Source organism: Papaver somniferum, chromosome 2 (genome assembly GCF_003573695.1).
Source record: "Papaver somniferum cultivar HN1 chromosome 2, ASM357369v1, whole genome shotgun sequence".
In the NCBI taxonomy this organism is placed as follows: Eukaryota; Viridiplantae; Streptophyta; class Magnoliopsida; order Ranunculales; family Papaveraceae; genus Papaver; species Papaver somniferum.
This window is the reverse complement of record NC_039359.1, coordinates 133,346,584-133,359,255: the sequence shown is the minus strand read 5'-3', so window position 1 is coordinate 133,359,255 and position 12,672 is coordinate 133,346,584. Positions and strand designations below refer to the sequence as shown.

Below are 12,672 nucleotides of genomic sequence, written 5' to 3'. Positions count from 1 at the left end.
TTTCTGTAACCCCTCCCATTATCAATCAAAATTTATTAATCTTTAATTATCGCATCACCTCTTAACTCAAAATATTCAAAGAAACATTAAATGAAATCATAACATATCATACATGCATTAATTAGATTCAACGGTGGCATGATGAATTTAATGGGAAATGAGATTTATTTATTTGTTTTTATTCATAACTCATATACATACACAATATTACTTAAATGATTTTACCATGTATATGAATAATTTTACAATGTACTTATAGACATTATTAATTTAAACAAAATAGAAAACTATCTTGCGAAGGAACGCGATTTAATTTAAAGTCCGGAAAAAAGAAAAATTACAGCAATCATATATCATATTAAAGCAGTGCCGTTATGGCACAAGCTATCTCTAGATATTTATTAGAACTCTCTGTTAGCCTCATATCGTGTGTTACGGCACGTGTTATTTCTAGTAAGAAAATAAATTAGAAAGCAATGTACATCTAATTATGAAGCTTATTTTTTTTAGGTTGCATTGACCTCTTTTCTTGAAATTATTAACTCTTGCTTACAGACGGGTATTAATTAAAAAATTGGACCCAGCAGGCTATCGCACAAAAAGAAACAACAACATAATAGAAAAATAAAGATTGACTTTGCATTCTATTTGATCATCGCATATACTTGTTGATTTGTTCGCCTAATTTATCAAGTTCAAAAAAGGAAAAAATGTCTTCTTAGTGACTCCATATACATTTCCCCACAGATAGGAATGGCCACCTCAAAAAAGATAAACTATGATGGACATTAACAAAGAATGGTGAATTTTCTGTCAAGTCCTTGTATGCTAAACTCATGAATCCTAGCCTTCTAGTTTTCCATGCTTCGAAAAAGATTCTGGAAAGGTTGTGAAGTATGGATACTTCACAACGGATAAAGCTCTTCATATGGAAGTGCTTGCAGGATGCTTTACCAACAAAAATGAAACTAGGAGCAGCCACAGATGAGGAAAAAAAATGTGTCTTCTGTCAGCATATGGAAGAATCTACATATCATCTTTTCTTTGAATGTGCATATGCCAAGCAAGTTTGGATCTTACCACCAATGGCTTCTCAGGGAGTATCTCTAAACTTAACAAATGCTAAAACTTTTTTGGAACATTATAATGAATGGAAGATAGGAAACTTAGATTCAATTTTTATGGCTTTAGCAGCAACAAAGTGCCGGTTCATATGGAAAGAACGATGTTTGAGAGTGTTTGAAAACAAAACTAGAACTTCTGAGCAACTAGCAATTGCTATATCAAGTTACTTTGTTTATTGGCACCCAAACAACAGACACACTAATCACAGATTGCACAGCATTAATCATTCCAGAAATATTTATTGGCAACTACCACCTGCAAATACTCTGAAACTGAACTGTGATGCTTCTTGGCTATCTGAAATCACTAGTGCAGGTTTTGGTTTTGTCATTCGTAATTCAACAGAAACCTTTACAGCAGCAGAACATGGATGGTGCAGGACCTTCTCCGCCGAAGAGGAAAAAGCTGTAGCTCTTCCCAAGGCAACGCAATGTCCCAGCATACACAATATTCAAAACTTGATAATAGAAGGAGACAATCAAGCTACAATATCGTATCTGCAAGGAAAGACAAATTCAGTGAAATGGCAATGCATAGCAGTTTTAGAAGAAGTTAAAGTTGTAGCAGCTAAACTAGTTTCCTTTAAAGGCTTCCAGTATGTAGATAGAAGAGCTAACAAGGTGGAAGACTTGTTGGCAAAGGAAGGGAGAAGATCAAACAATACATCTTTTTGGTCTGATCAAGCTCCTAGCTTTTTATTTCCCGCAATAGCTTTTGACACTGTCAAAGCTTATGAATTATGTAACTCTAATGACACTACCCTTGTATCTTGTTCTGCCATTGTTAATCCAACAAATTCAGTCATTAGAAGAGCAACTCAACATGAGTTAGTCTCAGAAAAGTCTGAATTAGCAGATTAACGGTGGCTCAGTAATATAAGTCTTATTTTCAAAAAAAAAAATATACATTTCTCCACCTAAATCTCGTTCAACAAAGATTAGGTTTTATATTTTATTAGTACACCACTTGAGAGTTACTTTTTTAATGATCAAGTCACATTAAATTACCATAGTAGTTGAACTTTGCCCCAATATCGTAAACATGCCTAATTTAAGTTTGGGAATTTGCCACTTCCATCTCAACTGAAACTTTAACTAGTTTTTGTGGTTTTATAACTTAATTTTACAATTTGACACCAATACAACACGTGATATTTTTTTACTTTTTTGGTGAAGGTTACTTTCATTAACTAGCAAATATATTATAAGCGATTTACAAGTTATTTATCAAAAATATTAGAAAGGATGCTAATTTTTTTTTTTTTGGATTTTTGGATTTAATTGAGTTGACATGTGCTTAAGGGTTTTAATCCTTGCTTCCTTGGCAATGTAGTCTGCAGCAAAATTATACCTTCTAGCGGTATATTTTACTTGAACTTGAGGAAGATCACTAAAAAAAAATCGGCTTCTTGTAAAGTGTTTTCAGCTTCCCAAGAACAATCTTTGCTTACCTTATTGATGTTGTCCGGCCAGGTCTTTGCAGTCGGTGACAATTGAAGTGACAAACACAAAAGAAAAATTGTAAAACTTTTGTAGATATTTTCCTCTTGTATTTTTTTCATGATTTTTTATTGATTTTATGGACATAGAATTGATCTAACAATCTATCTATTTTTTTTGCTAGGAAAAATCTATCTAACAATCTTTCTATGAAAGCATGTCTATACCCAGCATATCAGCATAAATTTTGAAAGCACCAAGTAATGGCTCGACTTGCATGATATCACTCATGCACTGAATTCATTTCCCCCAAACAGGCCAAATCCCTCACGCATCATCTTTATCTTCAACTTCTGGCTGCTTCCCATGAAATGTGACATGAAGTCCAACACTCCTAGTAATTTGGGATAATCTAGACTAGTTGCTTGAGAAAGAGTACTAAACTGGCCTTGACAACAGACATAACTTATGCTCGAGTAGAATCCCAAGCCTTCTATGCACTGTTTACTGTAGTCTGTAGTAACTTCATTTTGCAGCTTCTTTATTTGACCGTAGTCGGACATTTTCCAGTTGACCATCTCTATCCGATTATTTCTCAGAACCCCCATCATTAAACTTGTTCTTCCATAATCTCGGTCGGGCGTGAGAAAGAATCATGAAATAGATAAAACACAAAATTGGTTAAAAAGACCAAAATCAACAATTCCTGGGTGAAATGGATAGTTAGATTTTGATACTGTTTAAATGAACAAAAATATAAAAATAGGCAGGATGTAACCAGTTTCATCGTGCCATTTTCAAATATTTGTTCTTATTTTTAATTTACACAGGATGTATCCAGTTTCATCCTTGCTATTTTTTAAATTTAAGCTAGGATGAAACCAGTTTCATCCTTACTATTTTTTTTTGGCCATTTCACCCAAACTATGTTTTACTCGTCCATTTGAACCGTAATTTAAAAATATTTGGACAAATGACCCATTTTCCGTAGATAAAAGTAATCATATTTTATTTTACACAAAATTGGTTAAAAAGACCAAAATCAACAAGTCCTAGGTGAAAAGGACATTTATATTTTGATACTGTTTAAATGGACAACAATGTAAAAATAGTCAGGATGTAAACAGTCTCATCCCACCCATTTTCAAATACTTTTTCTTATTTTTAATTTACATCAGGATGCATCCAGTTTCATCATTGCTATTTTTTTAGTTTAAGTCAGGATGAATCCAGTTTCATCCTTGTTATTTTTCTGGTGTCCATTTCACCCATAATAATTTTACTCGTCCATTTGAACCATGTTTTAAAAATATTTTGATAAATAACCCATTTTCCGTTTATTTTATATTTTAATTATGATAAAGGGTATTTTGGTCGAAGGTATAATTTTGCTGCAGACACTTTATAAGAAGCCGATTTTTTGATACCTTAGTGTTGTGGTTCCTTTGCCCTGCCTGCTCCAACACCAACAAAAGCACTAGAAGTCTGTGACGTTGTCTCTTCACCAAATTTTGCCAAATAACAAACCGATCCGCTCTAAAATGTCGCCTTGGGTCTATTTATTATGCCACCAGCAGCAGGAGTTTCATTCATTATCATCATCATCAAATAACAACAACAACACATTCAGTCAGAACCTCAACAGAGAATAATGGACTTAACAGTGAATTTTGGAGGATATGGTGTTAATATCAATGAAGCTTATCGACCTCTTCCTTCACTCTACTTAGGGTTCTTATCAATTTGGTTTGTTTCAGCTCTTTCATGGACTATTAATACTTGGAAAAATCGTCACTTTCAGGTTACTATTTAGTACTAATTTTTCATTTCAAAGTTAGGTTTTTTTTTATTTATTTATTCTTAGTTTCCTGTTTGGGTTTTACTAAATTATCTTCAATTTCTTGATTTGGTGGGGAAAAAAACCCAAATTTGTCTAATTTTCTTTTTGGGTTTTTTTGTTTGTACAGGCCAACAATCTACAGTGGACACTTGCTTCAATTCCAGTAATCAAAGCTTTGCAACTTGGCTTATCTTTTCTTTTCTGGTACATGCCCCTTTTGAAAACTATCCAATACTGTGTTGCTGATTTGAAAACTATCCAATACTGTGTTGCTGATTCAAGATTATTATGAGGGAAATTTCATTAATTTTTAATGATTTTGTAAAATATCTTCTTGTAGGTACTCTTGTTTTAACCTCCAGATATGTTCTCTGTGGATGTCATTTGGGATGTACATTACTGGAGTGCTCTTTCAAACTGCTTCCTTTGTGTCATTTTTACTCATTGCTCATGGTTACTGTATCATGTGTGAGCGTCTATCACTACCCGAACGACGTACTACAGCTTTACTTGGTTGTGTTTTCTATTTGACCCTTGTTGGTTATAGAGCTTCGGTACCTTACTTCACAGTGAGTTTTATTGCAACTTCTTTGTTTACTTACTCACAGATTGGTGCTCATAGAATTTCTGGTTGTTAGATGGTGGGGGGATTTCAATTTTGAGTTGCAATGAGAAAATTGTTGAGATGTGTCTAAATCAATTTCAACTATGGAAATGAACATCTCTGCTTATGAAAGATAACCTGACCCATTTGTGTTTTTTCTTGTGTTCAGATCCTTTTGGTGCTTAACTACTTCGTATCGTTCTATATGATCTTCCATCACATATCTCTAAATCTTTTAAAATTGCGGGAACAGCTGACATACATAGAAGATGAGGATATTCAAGCCATGCATGATGCAATATACACAAAATATACTATGCTGAAGTATGTTTATTCATTTGAGTTTCTATTTTGGTATCAAGTTCCAATTTTCTATGACAAAGAACAATAGAAACTATACTCATGGTTTTCTTTCGTATTTAGGAAGTTCCAAGGTGCAATGCAAATAGTAGCAGTGGCAGAAACTTTGGTATAGACCTCCTACTTCAATTCATCAATGATACTTATTATAATTCAATGGGTTAATGATTTGTGTAAATCTCCTTGAAAAATTGAACATGTGTATATTTTGATCTGCAGATTTACATCACTATGGATAATGCATCGGATAATTATTGGCTCAGATTATTAGTTCGCGAATGGGCACAGTTCTGTATCTATTTGTACATTGGGTATGTTCTCTTAACATGATATCCTAGGGGAATTATTATCAGAATTTGAATGATTCGGTAACGTAGTAACTTTGGTTACAGGGTAGAAGATGTTCAAGTGATCCGTTTTTGTTTGTTTGTTTTCTTGAAGCATCCATGGCCTTTGTCATGATTAGAACTTAGTTCGAGATTCTTGCTACATATAATTTTATAAAGCTAGTAATTTCAATGTGTGCCTTTTCTCTTCCCCAGATGGACTTTCAGGTCACAGGAGTTGTCGTCGCGTTTCTCTGTGATGCCAGCTGTGAGGACTGAAGTAGCGAATGTAGTGCCTCCAATATATAGCATTGTATGACTTCTTTCTTTCTTTCTTTCTTTCATGTTACCTCGTTTTAGTGAATTTTATACATTTGATATTTTCATATTATTCAACAATAACAATTAGATCTAGAAAGATAAGCATAGTTTTCACCTGTCTGCTGAAGATTATCTAACATCGGTGAACACAACAAGATAAGAAAGTTAAAGTGCGGCATTTGAGAAATACTTCATTTTTAAATATTAATATATTTATGCAAATTCATTTTATTTCAGGAAATGAATGCTAAAGAGTTCAAGGATTTGAGTTCTCATAATTGGCATATTGCGCTAGTAAGTAACAGAATCTCCATATCCTCTCATTCTCTTGTACTGTGTTTGTAGTTAACTTAAAATTGTTTGGATGGACTACGGATACTAAAATTTCTTATGCAACTATGCAGCCAACATCTCCTGCTGATGGAAAAGACCTCTCAGATTCGATCTTGGTCATAGTTCAGCACCCTCGTGGGTAGGGACCAGTGTCATGGAGGACCCAACTTATTATTAGTGAATTCTGCAGAGATTTTATGCTAGTAAGCAGTGATCCTTCATCACAATTCTTAACCAAATTTTCCAAACAGGATACCGCCGCAATCTGCTATATTCTCCAGAAGGTCTAGTCTTTGCTGCAGAAACTTCCCCCTTTTGAAAGTGATGATTCTTATTTCATCCGTCACTGCATCTCTTACTTGTATACTGAAATGTAAAAGCTGCAAGGTATAAAAATGTTTACCTTGCACAATAGAGTTTTAGTTTTATAATGTAACCCATCTTCTGTCAAACTGTGAATATTACCCATCAGCATAAATGGAATATTGTTCCTTTACTTTCTGTGTCTCCTTGTTTTTTGTTTGTGTATCCTTCGCACCCTCTCTGTCTCCACCAAGGGAGGGAGGCAGGGAGGTCAGTAGTAATGATAATATAAGATGTGATCAGATTCAGGTGCAGGCAAGCCCTTTCCAAAGCTAAATTACAAAGTGAAATATGGAAACAAGAACCCGAAAGCTGTTTTGCTTATTTCTCATAATGTGTAATCGACTTATACATTACAAAGAATATCCAAGTAAGTGATCTACAACTGAATGTGTTCAGTCAATGGAATTTTCGTCCATTCAGAATTCATGTTGAAAAATACAGAATCAAATAAACTTTCTATCACTGGCAATCAACTCCAGGACTTGTATAAGGTAATCGGAAAATCGTGTTACATACAAAAGGGTTATAAATTCAATATTTACCCTTTTGATTTCTTGAGCTTGAAAAGGAAATCGTCATCATCATCTGCCGTCCTTTTCTTCATTTTCACATCACCATTTTTTGATGGTTGTGTTTGTTGCTTTTGTGAGCTCTCTGGTCTATCAGCTGGTTTTGGAGCCTTTATTAGAGCAGGTTTTTGAGGCTTTATTGGAATTCCGTTCCTGATTTGCTGCTGCCTCTTTTGCTTCCTAGCGTATGCTTTCTTTGCTCTTTCAGGAGATAACAATCCGTGTTCCATCATCCTGCAATGAAGAGATTAAATGACTCCGAGTTACTTCACACAACAATGTAGTACACACATGCAGCAAACTGAACTTGAGCTCTTGCGCAGAATCAAAATCTACTGAGCTAGGAATCAAGACTGCATCTAAGAAAATTGGAGGATTCTCATTAATTTCAACAAACTTCAACAGGACTTGCCAATTTAAAATTTGGAGCCATCTCAAAACAACAGAAGGTTTCAAGTATCTGTAAATGACCCAGATGATAGAGAGCGACACCAAATCGTACTGAAAGTGTTCGAAGTGATTAAAACCCACATAAATGTGATCTAAATACCTCTTCAGCCATAACACTGATACAAATTGAACATGTGAACTTGTGATGGTTAAGAACAAGGCTGTCTATGCAAGGAGGACCAAGGAACAATTCCATTCCAAAAGTTAGAACAACAAAATTTACTGAACGGTATCCAAATATGGCAAGATATGGCACCCTCGGAGCCAATTGTAATTGAACTTATGAAAACGTATTAGGCTTTCGCGCACCGGAACTAAGTTAACATCCTAAAATTACTATAGAGACATGTAACTACAGAATTATGCCGCTCTATGGAGATGAACTACACATTCATCTACCACTGCGTGAACTCAGCCATAAAAGATAAATCATTCATTTCGGTTAATCAACAACTCTCTCAGATCTCAGATCTTATTGAAAGTAACACCAAATTTAACAGCAATTATATCAAACGCCATCAGTTGGAATAATTCAGAACAGACTAGCAACACAAATTACTCAACAAACTGAAACAAGATTCAGAATTCTAACATCAATAGCATGTTTAAGAATACAATTGCTTGGACATCGATAATTTCAACTCACCAAAATTCTGCCATTTCACTTGACGGTATCTGTTTCGATAGCGATTCATAGAAGATCCTTAGAGGTTCTCTCTGCCATTATAAACACCACAAATCTCAGAAATTCTAGACCTTAATGAGGACTTTCTCATCCTTAAAATCACACTGAATAACTGAAATAAACAATTGCTTCAAAAGAAGTCTAAGATGGATCTAAATACCTCTTCAGGGGGGTCATATTTCTGTCCAGCTAATGTGAAAACTTTCTTTGCTGATCTTTTTCTTACACCACTGCTTTTGACTATAGATTTTGATGATGTTGTTGTTGTTGTTGTTTTTGTTTTTGTAGTAGTAGTTGTGGTAATTTGTTTTCCTTTCAACTGAATTTCATATCAACACAAATTCTCAGAACATAAAAACTATTCCTCCATCAAAATCAATCAGAAAAAAACAGAGAATTTGAGCTGAATTCATCCTTTTTGTTGAGTGAACAGAGAAACCCAGATGCCCAATTATACAAAAATTAATTAACAACTACAAAGAGATCAAGATTAATAAAGTTACCTCAGCTAATTTAGAAAGAGCAAGTGCAGATTTTTGTTTTAAATCTGCAATCTTTTTGCTATTATTTGGTGATGGAATCTCAATTTTCTTGGTGGGATTTTTCAGAGGTAGAACAGATTTTCCTTTTGGTGATATAACTTGATTGCTGCTGGATTTCAACTTGAGTGAATTACTAGATTTGTTTTCAGTAGCCATATTATCTTCTTCTTCTTCACTTCACTGGAGAAATTATCTGTTCTGTTTCTTCATGATCTCTTTTTGCTGCAAGTTTTGTTGATTGCAGAGTAAAGAATGAGGGGTAAAGTGGTCATTTATTATATTCTTTTCAGACAAGATCTAGTGTGAAAATTTCTTGACTGCGAGTTAAATTTTCAAACAACCCAGCAGTAAAACCCACCTGAAAGCAAGCGCGTCTCTTTTCACAAGAATTACAGCATATTTGCCTGGATCTAACTTAGGATTTGAATCTGACTTGGTGTCTGACTCGGTCTGAGTCAGATGCCAAATGTTTTTTATGTAGAGTTTAAGACTTTAAGTGTAAAATTGTGCCTGCTGCTGCATTGACTGAATTTGCCTGGATCTAACTCAGGATTTGAATCTGACTTGGTGTCTGACTCAGTCTGAGTCAGATGCCAAATGTTTTTATGTGGAGTAAGTATAAAATTGTGCCTGCTGCATTGACTGAATAATGCATCAAAGATTCAAATTTTAGGATTATATTGATTCAATGAATACTACAAGCACTCACCATTAAGAACTCGGTCATGGTGAGTTTTCCTCTCTATTTATACAAGAGATTCTTAATGTTTTAGCCCTCCTGGGCTTTGATTCCTGCTTCCATGTCTAATCTGAAAAATTCTGTTATACCAAATTGAATGAAGGGTCATGTGGAAGAGATCATACTTCACAGGATTCCGATGCCAAAGAAAATGTTGTTGCACCTTTCTCACTCCAAGTTGCAATTCTAAGTATCTCTCTTCGGGGATTGATACAAGTATGTCTTTTAACTTCGGAATATCTTTCTCTGCAACAATAACTGAGAATGCCTCCCAGTTTAGCACCTCGAAAAATGGAGGGACAAAATTGTCTGATATAATCACGGGAACGCATTCGTAGAAGATCGCTTCAACCACCCGGGGACTATTAACCTCATAACCTTTTGCACATATACAATATTTGCTGCTTTTCATGTGTTGGATGTAATTCATTTTGCTAGCTACACCTGGAGGCATGGGACCAAAGATCTTCATGTCTGGGTCTTTGTCCTTCCACTGCTCTATCAGAATGCGGCGAAGATATCCGTGCATGCTTCCAGCAAAGAAAGCAAGAATTAATCTTTTAGACGGTGCTTTCCCTCCAATATCTCTTTGAGGGTTCCTTTCAGATCTCACGTATGTTTCTGGAAGGGATACATCTTTGCCAATCTTGAAACCTTGAGTAACATCAGAATTGCACATCGCTTTAACACTACGCTCCATGTGGTGCCTTGTTTCGTATGGAGCCTGAGAAAACCAATAAACAAATAAATGTAGTAAAATCCAATTACAGACTACGACAGAAAGGGTTGGAAATTGGAATCAAGTAAGGGAATACCCAGTCATGACAAGCGACGAAAAAATGATCTGCTCCATTGGTTCTATTCCAGGAAGAATATTTTGAGGCAATCATGTTTGTGTAGTCCCTCAAATACAAAGCTAAGTTTGTCCGGTTGTGTGAATTACGTACATACATTGCGTGTTCCAGCATTCGAGTACTAAAAGGCATGTAAAACAAGTGAGCTTGTTTTGGATCCTTCACGACAAACTTTTTGTTACTCTCCATTAGTTTCATGAACCATCCTTCAGAGGCATAAAGCCCTTTCAGAATTGGAACATGGAAAATGGGTGGTTTTCCTTCTTTGTAAATGTAGACTTTGAGTATCTGTTGCATTAGTTCATAGCTCCTGCAACCATTATCACCGCGAAGTTTAAGAATCACCAGACAAGCACAACACCAACAAGCATAAATACTCATAATGAAGCCTCTGGAATCCAAACCAAGTACAGGACCTAGGAATCCGAAACACCGACCTCATGAACAGGCAACAAAATACTGACTGAGGAAGTTGAATAGAACCTACGGTATCGGTGAAATATTGAGCTTTTACCACGATATATTAGGGCAATCATAAACTAATGAAGACAATCACAACTGTTCATTAGCCAACTAATTCTAAGTATGGTATTGCGAGATTTATTTGAACATGCATATCAAGATAAATTTATTTAGACTTCCAAGTCATTTCGGTTGGATTACCTTTTAAACATGGAAACATTCCGAAACAGAGGAGCATAAAGGTCTCGATCATTCCCAACTATAGGAGCATTTTTTATCTGTGACCTTGCAGATACAAGTTCATGGTCACGTCTTGATGACCACTCTGGTTTCTATACACACACAGCAATCGTAAGGAATTTGAGTGAGAAAATTGAAACTAAATTCTCTACGAAACAAATTCATATTTCAGGAGATCCTTACCATTTTAGGTTGAGAAGCACGTTTCCTGAGCAACAAACGGTTCATTTCCTCCATTGTCATTACTGTCTTCGGTGGCATATCACACCTCATCTTCTTAACTATAGGTGAATTTAATATCGAAGAACTTTTTGTAGAAGCAACAGAACCTCTTTGCAGTGTCACATTATGTTCAATGTCAACAACTTGATTGTTCCGTTCCAATAAATCACCTTTAAACTGTTCTTTGTTATCTCGTCTAACCACATCTTGATCCATAACAGACTCCTTATCCCTTACCAAGACTTCCTTGAATGACAAATCATTAACACCATTGCTTCCATCCATTTTCCTCATAAACACATTAGTCACATCTTTGTCATTTATTGTTTCTTCTCCTCCGAGCTCAAATTCCGCCAAGTTAATATCAAAATCCTCGATTTGAAGCTTAGGCGAATATATCAAGTCTGAATCATTCATAGAGGAGAAATCATCCCCAACCAAAATGCTAGTTCTTTCATGTATTGACATTGTAGTGCCCGGTATATTTTCGGACGGAATGATTAAAGTCTGAAGAAATATAAAGACAATTGCTACCATTCCCAAGACCAAAATCCTAAATTTGTTTGTTCCTAGACATGGTTTTTGATGCTGGTGTGCAGCAGCAAACTTCATGGTAAACAAAGTCTATACCCAGCAAATTATATTCAATTGGATTGATTTTTAATCAGAGCATTTCTCTCACTCAACCTGAAAATTACAACAAACCCACAAAATCAATTACGATTTCAAGCAATGGGTCATGCAAAATTCTGTGTTAACATCTATGTACTATGGCCCTGTATCAGGAATTTAAGTAATTCACCATTTTTTAGGAACATTCATAGTTTCAAATCCTCAGAATTTCAATAGATTTCGTGAACTAAAAAACACCCTAGCATTCTTTTAAGCTAAGAATACAAATTAGAGTAAGTATTCAAGAAATCAAGATTTCCAAGTGAAAAAAAAAAAAAAAAGGAAAAGAGACAATTCTGGTTTTGATGATCATCAGTGACTCTCTTCAGTAATGGCTTTTTAAAGAGAAAGAGAAAAGAGGAGTACCTGTAAATGAAGTACTAGCTGCTCGGATCTCATTTTTCTTCTACAAATTTTAGAGATGAAATGCTTTTGGATTTTTTTTTTTTGCAGGAGTGATAAGTACAGAATCTATCTACTCTACCTATCATTTACTCTCCATCATTATTATATCAAGTTGGAT

The 12,672-nt window shown here is 35.1% G+C and overlaps 4 protein-coding genes across 4 annotated transcripts; 2 read left to right on the top strand and 2 right to left on the bottom strand.

Annotated features, from left to right (window-relative positions):
- The first annotated feature begins 896 nt into the window (after nt 1-896).
- LOC113351982 lies at nt 897-1,985 on the top strand. Its single transcript, XM_026595872.1, has one exon. It carries the CDS (start codon nt 897-899, stop codon nt 1,983-1,985), a length of 1,089 nt encoding a protein of 362 aa, XP_026451657.1.
- A 2,030-nt stretch (nt 1,986-4,015) lies between these two features.
- Nucleotides 4,016-6,844, top strand: LOC113353968. The gene is made up of 9 exons (XM_026597432.1): nt 4,016-4,365; nt 4,532-4,608; nt 4,745-4,973; nt 5,178-5,332; nt 5,432-5,477; nt 5,588-5,679; nt 5,911-6,007; nt 6,253-6,309; nt 6,420-6,844. The coding sequence occupies exons 1-9, from the start codon at nt 4,216-4,218 to the stop codon at nt 6,489-6,491; spliced, it is 975 nt and encodes a 324-aa protein (XP_026453217.1). The 5' UTR covers nt 4,016-4,215; the 3' UTR covers nt 6,492-6,844.
- Nucleotides 6,845-7,001: 157 nt separating this feature from the next.
- LOC113349165 lies at nt 7,002-9,198 on the bottom strand. Its single transcript, XM_026593091.1, has 4 exons — nt 8,922-9,198; nt 8,579-8,737; nt 8,380-8,450; nt 7,002-7,517 (listed from the first exon to the last, which is right to left on the bottom strand). Exons 1-4 carry the CDS (start codon nt 9,114-9,116, stop codon nt 7,253-7,255), a joined length of 690 nt encoding a protein of 229 aa, XP_026448876.1. The 5' UTR covers nt 9,117-9,198; the 3' UTR covers nt 7,002-7,252.
- A 409-nt stretch (nt 9,199-9,607) lies between these two features.
- LOC113349164 (probable glycosyltransferase At3g07620) lies at nt 9,608-12,672 on the bottom strand. The gene is made up of 5 exons (XM_026593090.1): nt 12,516-12,672; nt 11,439-12,164; nt 11,217-11,347; nt 10,515-10,863; nt 9,608-10,423 (listed from the first exon to the last, which is right to left on the bottom strand). The coding sequence occupies exons 2-5, from the start codon at nt 12,087-12,089 to the stop codon at nt 9,722-9,724; spliced, it is 1,833 nt and encodes a 610-aa protein (XP_026448875.1). The 5' UTR covers nt 12,090-12,164; nt 12,516-12,672; the 3' UTR covers nt 9,608-9,721.

Coding starts and splice junctions, on each gene's coding strand:
- LOC113351982 (XM_026595872.1), top strand. CDS start 897: ATGGATACTTCACAACGGATAAAGCTCTTCATATGGAAGTGCTTGCAG.
- LOC113353968 (XM_026597432.1), top strand. CDS start 4,216: ATGGACTTAACAGTGAATTTTGGAGGATATGGTGTTAATATCAATGAA. Junction 5,333..5,431: donor ACAAAATATACTATGCTGAA/GTATGTTTATTC, acceptor TTTCGTATTTAG/GAAGTTCCAAGGTGCAATGC. Junction 5,680..5,910: donor TGTATCTATTTGTACATTGG/GTATGTTCTCTT, acceptor TCTCTTCCCCAG/ATGGACTTTCAGGTCACAGG.
- LOC113349165 (XM_026593091.1), bottom strand. CDS start 9,116: ATGGCTACTGAAAACAAATCTAGTAATTCACTCAAGTTGAAATCCAGC. Junction 8,451..8,578: donor AATATGACCCCCCTGAAGAG/GTATTTAGATCC, acceptor TTATAATGGCAG/AGAGAACCTCTAAGGATCTT. Junction 7,518..8,379: donor AGTGAAATGGCAGAATTTTG/GTGAGTTGAAAT, acceptor TCTTCATTGCAG/GATGATGGAACACGGATTGT.
- LOC113349164 (XM_026593090.1), bottom strand. CDS start 12,089: ATGAAGTTTGCTGCTGCACACCAGCATCAAAAACCATGTCTAGGAACA. Junction 11,348..11,438: donor GTGCTTCTCAACCTAAAATG/GTAAGGATCTCC, acceptor GTGTGTGTATAG/AAACCAGAGTGGTCATCAAG. Junction 10,864..11,216: donor AATGTTTCCATGTTTAAAAG/GTAATCCAACCG, acceptor TAATGGTTGCAG/GAGCTATGAACTAATGCAAC.